The 12,388-nt window shown below is 40.4% G+C and overlaps 1 protein-coding gene across 1 annotated transcript; it reads right to left on the bottom strand.

Annotated features, from left to right (window-relative positions):
- Positions 1-410: 410 nt before the first annotated feature.
- Positions 411-10,431, bottom strand: kat2a (K(lysine) acetyltransferase 2A). The gene is made up of 19 exons (XM_006798241.3): positions 10,375-10,431; positions 9,772-10,056; positions 9,362-9,485; positions 9,111-9,256; positions 8,893-8,982; positions 8,597-8,778; positions 8,298-8,489; positions 8,033-8,139; positions 7,650-7,754; positions 7,121-7,257; positions 6,111-6,319; positions 5,892-6,018; positions 5,620-5,730; positions 5,394-5,537; positions 5,179-5,293; positions 5,026-5,062; positions 4,657-4,720; positions 3,511-3,595; positions 411-2,480 (listed from the first exon to the last, which is right to left on the bottom strand). Exons 2-19 carry the CDS (start codon positions 9,994-9,996, stop codon positions 2,287-2,289), a joined length of 2,394 nt encoding a protein of 797 aa, XP_006798304.1. The 5' UTR covers positions 9,997-10,056; positions 10,375-10,431; the 3' UTR covers positions 411-2,286.
- Positions 10,432-12,388: the final 1,957 nt, after the last annotated feature.

The raw sequence follows: 12,388 nt of genomic DNA, 5'->3' as shown, positions 1-12,388 counted from the left end.
TTATGTGAGAATGTGTGTGTGTGTGTGTGGTGTGTGTGTGGCATGCTGCTGATCAAAGGGTCATATAACATAAAAGCACAGGAACATCCTTGGTCATAAAGAGGGCAATCTCCCCTCACCCTAGATAACACAATGAAGCCATACAAAGGGGAGGAAGTTTACCACATCAAACAGACCTTCACAGAGGGTGTTCCTGTGATCAGAAACACTACTGCCCCCCTCCCAGAATCTTAAGGATCTGGGGAGGGGAGGACAGAAAGGATTCTTTAAACCTATGTACAAATGGCAAACATAAAAATGACAATATTTAATAATTCACCCTGACACACACCATTTCTAGTGTTATTAGGTTATAATGTTCACTTTCCTCTAAAAAGCCTTTTATGATTTTAGTAATACTTTCCCTCAGATTAAAAGTATTTGTTGGTGACCTTCTTTATTTAGCCAAGTGACCATGAAAAGAATTATTTACCAAAAAAACAAAACAACCCCAACAACTTTATTGTCGTGAACAGTATTACAGTTACAGTAAACGGTATTTAAACCATAACTCAACAGTAGCCATCCTCAAACAGCTGGAAGGTTCCCTCAGACACCTTTTAAGAAAGTCTGAAATGCAACATTGGTAGTCTGAGGATGAACTACGTAACTGACAACCCTGAATAACGAAACACTGACATCACTCCAACAATTCAAAGCTTGTCATGATTCAAGTACAAAACAAAACAGACATTCACACCCACACGCAAACATATGATGTTGATGAAAAGTTTAAAAGAAAAAAAAAAAGAAAAAAAAAAAGCATTAGACAATTACTTCCCTTCGGATGCATCTTAAGAAGCACTGACACTGACTGCTGAGCAAAAAATGTTCAGTAAATGAACAATAAAACAGGTACAAAAACAAAGTAAAAAAAAAAAAAAAAAACACTTAAAAAACCCTGCAACTGTGCCTGAAGGTTTTGTTTTGTTTTTTTAATGCACATTGTAAACTGTAGCCATGCATTAACACCTTTCACAGCTTGCGAACAGTGTCAACAAGTCATGTTCTCTTTCCAAAAGTCATAATCTATACAGGACTGCTGATTAACGGCTGCCTCCCCTGTTTTTTGTGTTTGCAACAAAAACTAATGTTTTCCAACTAAACATGGAACCACCACAAAAGTGAGGCTACACACAAAACGCTCCCTATGTGGAGGTGACAGTCCTACAGGACAAACCAGTTCAAACACGTACAGTAAACACCTGGAAAAGAAGCTATACTAACTGTGACCTCATCAAAATCGTTTGGAATGCTGCATAAACATTATGTTTTATATTTTATGTATAAATAAGTATTATATTAGCATGAAAACGTTTCTATTAAGGTAACTTCTGACTTACTTATTTTCTTTAGCACACAAGTGCTGGAAGTATTTTATGCCCAGTCCATCACGGAGTGCCTCAATTTGTCTTAACAGTAGAGCTGCAACCAGCAGTTATTTTCATCTGCAGTGCTGTTCTCATAATTAGTCATTTATCCAAATGACAATTTTCTTTTATCATGACCAACAGTCAAACATTTAGAAAAAAAAAATCAAAATCAATAGATGGTAAATATTAAAAAAGAAAGCAAAAAAATAAAAAGTCCTCACTTGCAAACATTCAAAATTTGCACTTCATGTGAGAGTAACAATTTTACTCTTTTTTTTTTTTTTTTTTTTTTAAACAAATGACTAATTCAATTGTTTCAGTACTACTTAGCAAAGTACTTCCCATTTTTCAAGTGCTCTAAGCACTTTGCCCCTTAGAGCATTTATATTAATTCCTATGAAAATGGCTGGGATGCTCAAGTGTCTCAGTAATGGAAGGCAACGTGGCTTTAGGTCCCAAGGTCCAGTTTTTGTTGTTTTTTTTTTTAAATGAACTCTTTACTACTTAAACACTGGCTCCTGTAAAATGCAACAAAGCTGAATCTGTCACTCTACAAAGAATGGTGGAAAGTCGCATTATTACTTGGACCTGTAACTTTGGTACACTCATTGAAACATGTATTAGCAGATTATTCACCCACTGCGAGTACTGAAAGAAGACGTCATCAGGTAAGTTTAACTGGATCACATTTTGAAACCTGTAGTATTCAACTGGCTGTGATGCAAGTCCAACAATTTTTCAGCAATTCTTTTTTTCCCTTGAAAATAACCTTTTCTTAACCAAGATATGACAATGGCTAAAAATCTTCTCTATCTTGGCGTTTGGCCGCTGTGAAAGTAACTCCTTGTCAGTCGAAATAGTTCTGAGGCAAGCTTCATTTCTCAATCAGACCTCCGTCTTTTAATTTGAAGTAGAAAAACTTTTCTAAGGTGTTGGCACACTTGCAGTACTCGCTGTCTGGGGGGTTGTACTCGCGACAGTTGGTGATGATTCGCTGTAGGTCGGCAATAAAAAGTTTCTTGGTCACATAGTATCTGTTCTTGAGTCTTTCTGTCATAGTCTTTAGGTCTGTGAGGGCAAAACAAGGACAAAGAAAATCTGCATAAATTAAAAGGTAATGGCTTAAATACCATAAACAATAACCCCAATTCCAAAAACACTGGGATGTAAAATGTAAACAAAAATGAAATGCAATGATGTGAAAATCTCAAACCCATACATTATCTATATTATCACAGAAACCATTTTGATGGCAGTAACACATCTCAAAAACAAGGTGGAACATAGGCACAAGCAACTGGAAAAGTAAACTGGATTCAAAGGGAACAGCTGGGAGGAACCCCAAAAAGTTGATTGTGTTTGTCTGGTCATAGCGTTTTCTTCAGTCTGAGGAAGTCACTTGGATGAGAGAAAATATTTCTCCCACTGAAAACGCTACATCCAGATGAACAGAAGCCACTTTTTGTGATTTACTTACCTGGATGATTGAGCATGCGTCAAGACAGTTGGGAAGAACATTTTACAACAAATTAGGTTAATCCACAACAGATCAGTAACATGATTGGGCATTAAAAAAAAACAAACAAACAAAAAAAACAAACAAACAGTAGCTTCTATCAAGGTAGCTTTTTTGGGGAAGGCCACCCATTTTTTAGCAAGTTAAGTTGCCTATTGCATCTATTACAATAAGAAGACTTGGTAGTAGAAGAATCCAGGTGTTAAACTGGCCTGCCTGCAGTCCAGACCTATTAAAAACATTTGGCATATCATGAAACCAGTAATACAACAAAGACGACCCCGGACGGTTGAGCAGCTAGAATCCTATATCAGACAAGGACGGGCTCAACACTGCTCTCCCTGAAAGTCCAGTAGCTAGTCTTCAGCTCCCAGGTGTTTACAGACTTTTGATAAAAGAGAGGATGCTACACAGTGGGAAACATATAGTCCCTGTACCACCAAGCCTTTTTAATGTTGCTGCCATCAAATTGAAAAGAAACCCCCTTTTTTTCTTAAAGTGACAGATTTGCTAGGTTTTAAGAGATTTGCAAACTATTGCAGGGGGGCGGGGGGTCATATTATCTAAGCGAGGCTTACACACCAATAGGAAAACGGATGATTTCGTAGTAATCCGGAGCTTCAGATTTCTTCACTGGTTCCATAAAGGGCCAAGCATCAGGATGAGTCTGCAGAGGTGACAAAGTTTTAGTTAGTTTCAAGTCTTGTTAGTCTGGGTGTATCCTTATGTGTGCTCCACTCAGGTGTTAGCTGGGGCTTGTACCTGCAAGCAAGTTCAACATGCCAAGAATCTCTTTTCCCTAAGTGTCCAATGACAAACACACAAAACTGCTGGCAGCAGAGGAGCTTATGTTACAAAAATTGAAAACTACAACGTTAGAAAAAATGAAGTCCACACAAGTGATGCATCCAAAGCAATGGTGTGTGATTGAGTGGAGAGTCAAGGAGGTCAATCGTATGAAAAGGCAGTGACCAGTTTTGAACTGAGGAGGGGGCCTTTGAGTACATATTTCACCATCTAAAGCGGTTTTCATGTTTTCATCATCCATGACTCCGCTTGGGCAGGCTGTGACCTAAATTTCGTCATCAGACATTAAGCCTGAGGATATACGTGAATATCCATGTGCCTGTTTGTTGTTTTGTGACTGGGCAGACTTGTCTGTGTAGAATTACATTACAGTGCACAAACTACACATATGCCCAGGCAGCGGAAGTATAACAGAAATGAGTATTTGGCCGTCGGGTCGCCAGCTGTCCTTCTCTGCAATAGAGTATAATCCAGGCTTTACAATACTGTGACAGCGGCCATTCCCAAACTCTTCGTGAATATGGTAGCCATGGAAATAGATCAATAGTCATGACAATTTTAATACTCGAGATCGTGAAACTGAACTCACGGTCCATTGTTAGTCAATGCAAATTGACTGTTATGCAAATGTACTGTTTATAAGGTTAGGTAGTCATCCAAGTGACTTGTCTGTGTAGGTTCTCACTCATCCAGGTCATGGTAGCCATGAGAGCTTGAAAATAAACAAATACAACTGGACTTTTTTTGTTTTGTATTAAAGACATTTCACCTCTCATAGATGACGCTTTTTATGGGAACTTCTTAGCACCATGATGTACACCCTGGTAAAAGAGTTAACCCTTATAACAGCAAAAATCTATGGTTAACCCTGAAGTTAAGCCCCAAATACTGCTTCCGGATACAGCCTCTGGTGATCCTCACCTTTATCTGGGCGAGAAGGTTCTTCAGCATGTTGTATAGCACATCAGGATCCTTCACCTCTTTCCTATGAAAGATATAAATGATAAGTAAACCTTTGACTACACTACTTACACCTGTAGACTTAAAGACACAACGAAAAGCTGAAGTTAGGTGAATACATTTCTGAACACCCACAATAGTGGCATCTTAGCATTAATACCAAAATCATAACAACTTTTATATTTCAGTAGGTATTTCTTATTATATTTTTTTGTTGTTTTCTTCACTACTCAGTCATTTCTAAATCTTAATCTGTTCAATGAAAGTGTCCCTGCAGGGGAGGTCACAGTCCAAAGCAACATCATTTAAAAATATATCCAAAGAGTTTACCCTTTGTCCTTGTTACTGGGTTTCCAGCCTGTCTCTCCTGAATAGAAAGACAAAAAAATATGTATAAAAATACTTGTAAGTAAAACATTAATGAGCATTTTATTATATATATATTTTCAGGGTGCATACACAAACACAAAAACAAACACTCACTTATGCCTGGAATGCTCTCCACTGGGATCTGTCGTACTCCCTCTTTGAAGCAGGTGAGACCCGGGTAAACCTTTCTGATCTGGCTCTGTTTCCTCTCAATCAGTTTCTTAATAATCTATTGACATTTTCAAATTTATCTCATAAGAAACACACTGACATGCTCACAAAAAAATGAAGAAAAACAAGGTTTGCTTTAATGAGAACTTCTGACGTACCTCCTTCTGTCTTTTAATGATATGAGAAAGCTCGGTATAAGGGATTCTAGGGTTCAGTTCGCACTCCATGAGGGTCGCTCCCTCATAGTCTTTGATGTATCCAAGGTATCGACTCTTCGGCACTTTGATGTCTTTGGAAAAGCCCTGCGGAGGGAAAAAGAAAAAAATTAATAGAAAGACAAAAATGAGAGAGGGAAAGTTAATGCACAAGTCACGGCTGCAGTACCTGCTTCTTGAAGTAGCCAATGGCATACTCATCAGCATAGGTGAGGAAATAGAGGATATTGTGTTTGATGTGGTACTCCTTAAGGTGGTTCATCAGGTGGGTACCATAGCCCTTAAAGAGACCCGAGAAAAAGCACCGTATTTATAAAAGAAATTCCAACAATATTCAGCAATACTGCTCATAATCGTATTCATGTTTATTTTTTGCTATAGGTACGTGTAAGTAAGCTGGTTTTTCTGAACTGAAAGTATAAATTTAACCTTATTATATACCTTAACTTGCTCATTGGATGTAACGGCACAAAAGACGATCTCTGTGAAGCCCTGAGTGGGAAACATCCTAAAACAGATGCCTCCAATGACGCGGCCATCTTTGATAAGGGCTAGGGTCTTGTGTTTCCTATTAAAAAATAATAATAATAAAAAAGACGGAGATGTCAAACATGTGTGGGCCTCAAGTGGCACGACATGTGGAAAGAACGTTAGACTTACGGGTCAAACACCAGTCGTGTTATGTACTCTTTGGGCATACGAGGTAACTGATGTGAAAAGACATTCTGTAGGCCAACCAGCCACATCAGGATCTTCTTGTTTGATTTCTGGGAAAGTGAGTTTCCAATGACATGAAACTCTATGATACCACGTCTCTCCTCCAGCCTTGCAGTCTCATCACGAGCAGCATTTGGTGTCAGCAGATTAGTCTAGCAATATTAAACATAACAAAAAAACAAAACACAACATCAGTATTAAACGTCTTTAGAAATGTACCAAAACAACACCAACTTCTTTACATAACCCTGGTGTTAAGTCAAAGCTTTTTAAATACCATCACTTAGGCTGTTATGACACATCATAGTAAATGTGACTGAACTCATTCATAATTGTTCCATGCTAAAAACGTTCCCTTGCCTGGTGAGTTAAAATTTTGATCACAGAAAATTGACCAGGGTGTCTCCTTAGACATGACATGGGATGGGTATCGTTTAGGTTTTATCCGATACCAGTACCAAACCGGTACTTTTGAAACGGTGCCAGAATAATAATATTTATAATAAATAAAAAACGGCTTTTTAAAAAAACGTTATACGTCGCCAGGTGTTTCATCAGATTCGAGGTGTTACCTCCTTTGCACAGTATCACAGTATCAGCACTAAAGCACTTGTTGCAGGCTGCTGAATTTGCATATTTTGCTGTGAAGTACAGCCAGACTTTTGACCGCTTCGCCTTGGGCATTTTTAATCTGTAGCTTTGCTCTAAAATAACGTACGTACCTGGGCCCGCCTACTATGCTTGCAAAGGTAAAATGATTGGCTGGAATTCAAAGTGTATGGCATCTCAGGGAAAAAAAAAGCACCGAAAGAAAGCACCGAAATGTGCGATGCTTTTCGGTCTGGTTACTACCGTTTATCTCAGAACCGGTGATACAGGTATCCATCCCTAGACATGACACAGGTGTTATGAACTTAACCAAACATTAAAAGAATGGAGTTTAACCAACTGACCTCTGGTCCGAGCATAGCAGCAGGGTCAGTGATTGTCATCATGACTTCATTGACCAGCTCCATTGGTATGTCTCCCATCACACGAATCCGCTTGGCATCCTCCAGGGTCAAGGTCTCGGGAAGTTTGCGCTTTTCTCCTGAAAAGAGTGCAACATTTCTCAAATCAAAGCAATAAAAAGCATAAACATTGGCCGACATTGATCTATGAAACAGGAAGGTCTGATTGGGGAAAAAAAAAAGTTTCTACATCTCAAGAGAATATATATTGATTAGCCATGATAGTAAAATCCAGTGACATGCAAAGTGAATAGCCTCCCCCACCTTACTGGAAAACAACTGTTCAGAAACTGAAGGAACACTACAAGGAACCAATGTGCTGGTTCAACTTCAAAATATCATCCAATTGTGCACCCACAGGAGGTGCTGAAAACATGTCTGATCCACAGAGGCCACTGACAGCATCTAAGCACTAGACAATACAAGACATTCTAGAGTCCTGTGCAGGTGGTTTTAATGTTGGTTTACACACCTGTCTTTGGTTCTGCTCCTCCAGTATCCATGCTGCTGACAGAAGAGCTGCTGTTCAGACACTTTGACAGAGCAGGAGAGCCAGACACTGAAGCCGGACTGATCACTGCAATAACAGACAAAAGACTTGACATATTTACAAACTATACGACAGGAACTAAGCCTTCAGTCACACAGGTCTAGAGACTTCCTGGCAACCATAGGTTGCGCAAGAAAAATGCACATTCATTGAACCGTTGTGTGCTGCACCAAAAATCTTCTTGTGATTTCTTGGGTTGCTAGCATACTGCCACATTCACTCTTCATTTGCCTTTAAACATATGCCTTACACATAGACCAAACACATTGCAAAAGCTCAACTGTACAACTTTATGACTGCCTCACCTGTCTGATGTCCCAGCTGTGTGCCATCGGAGGCCGGCATGGTGAAATCAGCCTCCCATATGGGTGAATTCTCACCATAGATTTCCTCCTCCAGCATGGACAAGAACCTGAAGACACACATGTACAAATGTAATAACCATAAAGTGATCCCCACAAGATGAATGTGAACAGTGTCCAGTGCACCATCAAGTACACTGATAATATTTCTGCAGCTTTTCAGGTTGCCTTTTAACTTGAACACTGTTTCAATAAAGCTTGTCCTTACTTGGGGAAATGTGTGAGGATAAGTGTACGTTTCTCTGGTAGCAGTTTATCCTTCTCCACCCTAAACTTCTCCAGGAGTTGGCGTCGGGTGACGGTGAAAATGGACTTGAGCAAGTTGCGCCCAAACACCTGAGTGGTTTCATAGCGCGGTAAGCTGTCGTTACTTTGTGGAACATGGCAATAGCACAACCACCTGCAATCATAAGAAGAAATGCCTTATTGCACAGACTGACATACAATAGTCACTTTAGAAACAAGTAAATGTACACATCAGCTTTCTTTAATATCAAATGAACGCACCTAGTGTAGTCCACTTTGTAAGCTGTCCCATCATCCTTCTGGGTACGTTGACGATACTGCGTAGGGGTTTCAAGCTTCCAGTAATTTAGGCACAAAAGGAACATCTTTGACAGTTCAAACATGGTCTGTCTTTCCTTTGGTGCAAGGTGGCTGAACTTATACTGGACAAAATTCAAAACCCCCTGTGAAATTAAAAGAAAGACAAAAACATTTAAAGATTTAAAGTCTGTGCTCACCAGTCAGTAGACACTGCTTAAGACCAAAACATTCACCAAAGCTATTTTCTTAAAATTTACCTGCTCAATGTTGGGCTTCTCAAAAGGTGGACTACCGAGGGATCCTTCTACGACTGGCTGGCTCATCTGAAGGATGCATTTCCTCAGCAGCTGAAGGAAAGAGTGAAGAAGTAACGAGACAAGTTTATATCGGGCTAAAAAATGTCATGTACATCAACTTCTGAGTCCAACTGAACCACTATCACAATCACACTAATGTTTGAATGCCTTTTACATACCTTAAAAAGGTAGAAATAGACCTGCTTGGTATCAGTGTCTTCTTCTTTGTGTACAGACATAAAAAGGTTCTCCACATCAACCACCATCCCCAACAGCCTGTTAATCTCATCTTCGGACACGTTCTCCAGATGTGACACATGATTAGCTGTAATTAAGGTGTAAAGAAAAATGTAAATGCATGACTGGAATACACGTTTGTTCGTTATTACACCATTTCCAAGGTGAGCAGTACGTGGATGCTAGTTTGTACCCAGAGCATGTCCACAGCTGCGGCAGGGCTCGCTTAGGCTGGCTGCTTGCTGTTGCAGATCAATACGTGTGGCCGACGGTGGGTTTGGGTTTTTCCATCCATTGCACTTGCATGTGTCATTAGCCTGAAAATACGCAAATAATCCATACACATCCATTTACACAATAACACAACTGTAGCTTTTGTACGTAGATGAATGACTGTTCAGTTAGCCTAACAATAAATGCATTTTTGAGGCTTTAATGTGAATAATACAGCAAATACAAGACTGCCTTGACAGTTAAAAACTGATACTACAACACGTATGTTAGGTTACGTGCTACATGTTTGTTCCTGAATATACACAGTAATGCTAATACTGTCCGAAGAGTGCTTTGTTATGGTGAACTTTGGCTAGCTATGCTAGCTACCTTGCATGCGGAGAATACGCCAAGTTTTTCAAGCTTCTTCGCCCGTGGGAAAGCTCGGACTTGTGCTTTTTTCTGGCTTGCACGTTGTTGCTGGCTGAGCCCTGGTCTGACCGGGTCACTGTTCCCTGAGCCTGCAGTAGTAGTAGTAGTACTGGAGCCCGCTGACCCAGCAGACTGGGCTTGAAGAAGCCGGGGTTGTAAGGCCTGCGCCGCCGGGTCCGACATATCCACGCTGCTATAGTCTCTTCCTCAGCTCCCGTTTAGCTCATATGCTGCATTCAAGTTCTGTCGGCAAAGTAGGATTTGTTAGAATTGCAGCAAAGTTATTTTGTACTGTCTACGGTTAAAACCGATATATCCTTCTTCAGATTTATTGACAACTGATTTATATTGCCCCTCCCCTTAACGGACCCCAACCAGTTAAATCCGCCCACAGCATAGATCAAACGAATCAACTCACTGTGAGGGTTTAGGTTTTTCCTTTAATATGCTACACTTCTGCATGTGTAACACGTGCAAAAATAGCTAACTAAGTGCCTGTAAGGTTAGGAATCTTGTCAGTTGTATGTTCTTATATTTTAAATGCGTTAACATAAATGTTACCAGAGATCTCCGCTTGCATGTCTTCGTTGCTCAGCTTCCTGCCGTGTATCGTTAAACCCTCTTTAGCTAGCAGCTCACCCTCTATTGGTTATAGTGGCATCTGCAGCTCTCACATTTTTGTTTTACGTAAAAGGAGCCCCAGATGTCACTGTATGCACCCCTGAAGTAAATGACAATCCACAGTAAGTATTAGAAAAAATATCCAATATAAATGTTTAAACGGAAGTGTCATTATCAATTAAACCCCATCAGGTAAATTTAAAGTTTTAGGATTCCTTCAGGACTATTACAGAAGGCTAAAATCTGCTCCTTTTGGCCCTTTTCTATAGGACAATGTTAAAGGATAAGATGGACTTTTTACTCTGTTTGTCAAACAGATTAAACACATTCTGATAAGGAATAATTAAACTGAATAGCTCCACACATCCAAATTCAGGATTAAATATCCCTTTTTATACATGTCCTCTTTTAGGCATGTCAGCAAAACAGCTGCCACAGACAGCAACTGACCTCAAGTGTGTATGCATGTTAGTTTCCACAATGTGAAAATGTGATTTAACAATAAATAATAACAATAAAAACAGGTTCTAGCCAGAGATCCAAATCCACCTTGGGGTTGTGTCAGGAAGGATATTTGGCAAAAATATCAAATCACACGCCCCTTTAAGTAGCTTTTATACATCATGTCTTGATGATGGAATCCTTCACTGCGCACATTAACGCCGTGGATAAAAACATCAATTTCACCAGGGACAACAAAAAGGATAACTGTTTGCCTTTCCTGGACTGCGCTGTGCACACTGAATAGAATGGCAATCTCAACATCGAAGTTTATCGGAAGCCCACACACGGACCAGTACCTCCTCTTTGACTCCCATCACCCTCTGGAACACAAACTTGGAGTAATTAGGACCCTACACCACCAGGCAGAACATGTTCCCTCTAAGCCTGAAGGGAAAAAGAAGGAACACACACATGTAAAGGAAGCACTTAAAACATGCGGTTATCCTAATTGGGCGTTTATAAAGTCAGCAAAGATGCACAGAAAAGAAGATCAGACACCAGCGTGGGAGGATAAGAAGGACAGACGCAACAACATTGTCATCCCCTATGTAGCCGGTGTATCAGAGAAACTCAGGAGAGTTTTCTCCAAGCACGACATCCCAGTGCATTTCAGGCCCAGCAACACACTCAGACAAAAACTGGTTCACCCGAAAGACAAAACTCCAAAACACAGACTTAACAATGTGGTGTATGCTGTACAGTGTAGCGAGGACTGCCCAGACCTCTACATTGGAGAAACCAAACAGCCACTTAAACGTATGGCACAACATAGAAGAGCCACCTCCACAGGACAAGACTCAGCTGTCCATCTGCATTTAAAGGACAAAGGTCACTCTTTCAATGATTTGAAAGAGGAGTGAAAGAAGCCATTTATGTCCACTGTGAGCGACCATCTTTGAACAGAGGTGGTGGTTTACGACACCAACTGTCTGCCATCTATAATCCAGTTTTGAAATCCCTTCCCAGACACCTTAATGCCCACTCACACCCTGGGCCATCTGACATCAGGAAGTCACAGGATAGGGTGGGGCTAGGTTTCACAATGAGCTCACCCGAAACCCTGGCTGATTGTGACCCACACCCGTTTTCACACCTTGGCTCATGTGATTAGGTAGAGGATCATCAGGGGGTCCTTTTGTCTCTCCTTGGGGGGATACTCCCACGGGGTTTAAATCTGGGACTCTCCACCATTTGACCCTTAGAACTGAAGAAGCTTCTCGGATGAGAGGTGAAACGTCTTCAAGCAACTTAAAGAAGTCCAGACCAGTTCTTTCCAAGCTCCTTAGACCATCACAGTAATGAAATCCCAGAGAGCTCATTCTGTTTATCTGGACACAGTATTCTTAGTGCAAAGTACAGCTTCAGTTTCAGCTGACTACAGGTTTCCCCAGCCTTATAAATGGTACATTTGCATAAAGACTGAAAGTAGCGCCACTGACTAACAGTCAGT

The sequence above is a fragment of the Neolamprologus brichardi genome, chromosome 4, assembly GCF_056152115.1.
Source record: "Neolamprologus brichardi isolate AB-2024 chromosome 4, ASM5615211v1, whole genome shotgun sequence".
In the NCBI taxonomy this organism is placed as follows: Eukaryota; Metazoa; Chordata; class Actinopteri; order Cichliformes; family Cichlidae; genus Neolamprologus; species Neolamprologus brichardi.
The sequence above is the reverse complement of the archived record's forward strand: the minus strand, read 5'-3'. Positions and strand labels throughout refer to the sequence as shown.

What these genes read in the sequence shown, in the direction of transcription:
- kat2a (XM_006798241.3), bottom strand. Translation starts at nt 9,996, where the DNA reads ATGTCGGACCCGGCGGCGCAGGCCTTACAACCCCGGCTTCTTCAAGCC. An exon ending in TACAAAGTGGACTACACTAG is followed by an intron (nt 8,490 to 8,596) that starts GTGCGTTCATTT and finishes TTATGATTGCAG; the next exon opens with GTGGTTGTGCTATTGCCATG. An exon ending in GGAGAGCATTCCAGGCATAA is followed by an intron (nt 5,063 to 5,178) that starts GTGAGTGTTTGT and finishes CTTTCTATTCAG; the next exon opens with GAGAGACAGGCTGGAAACCC.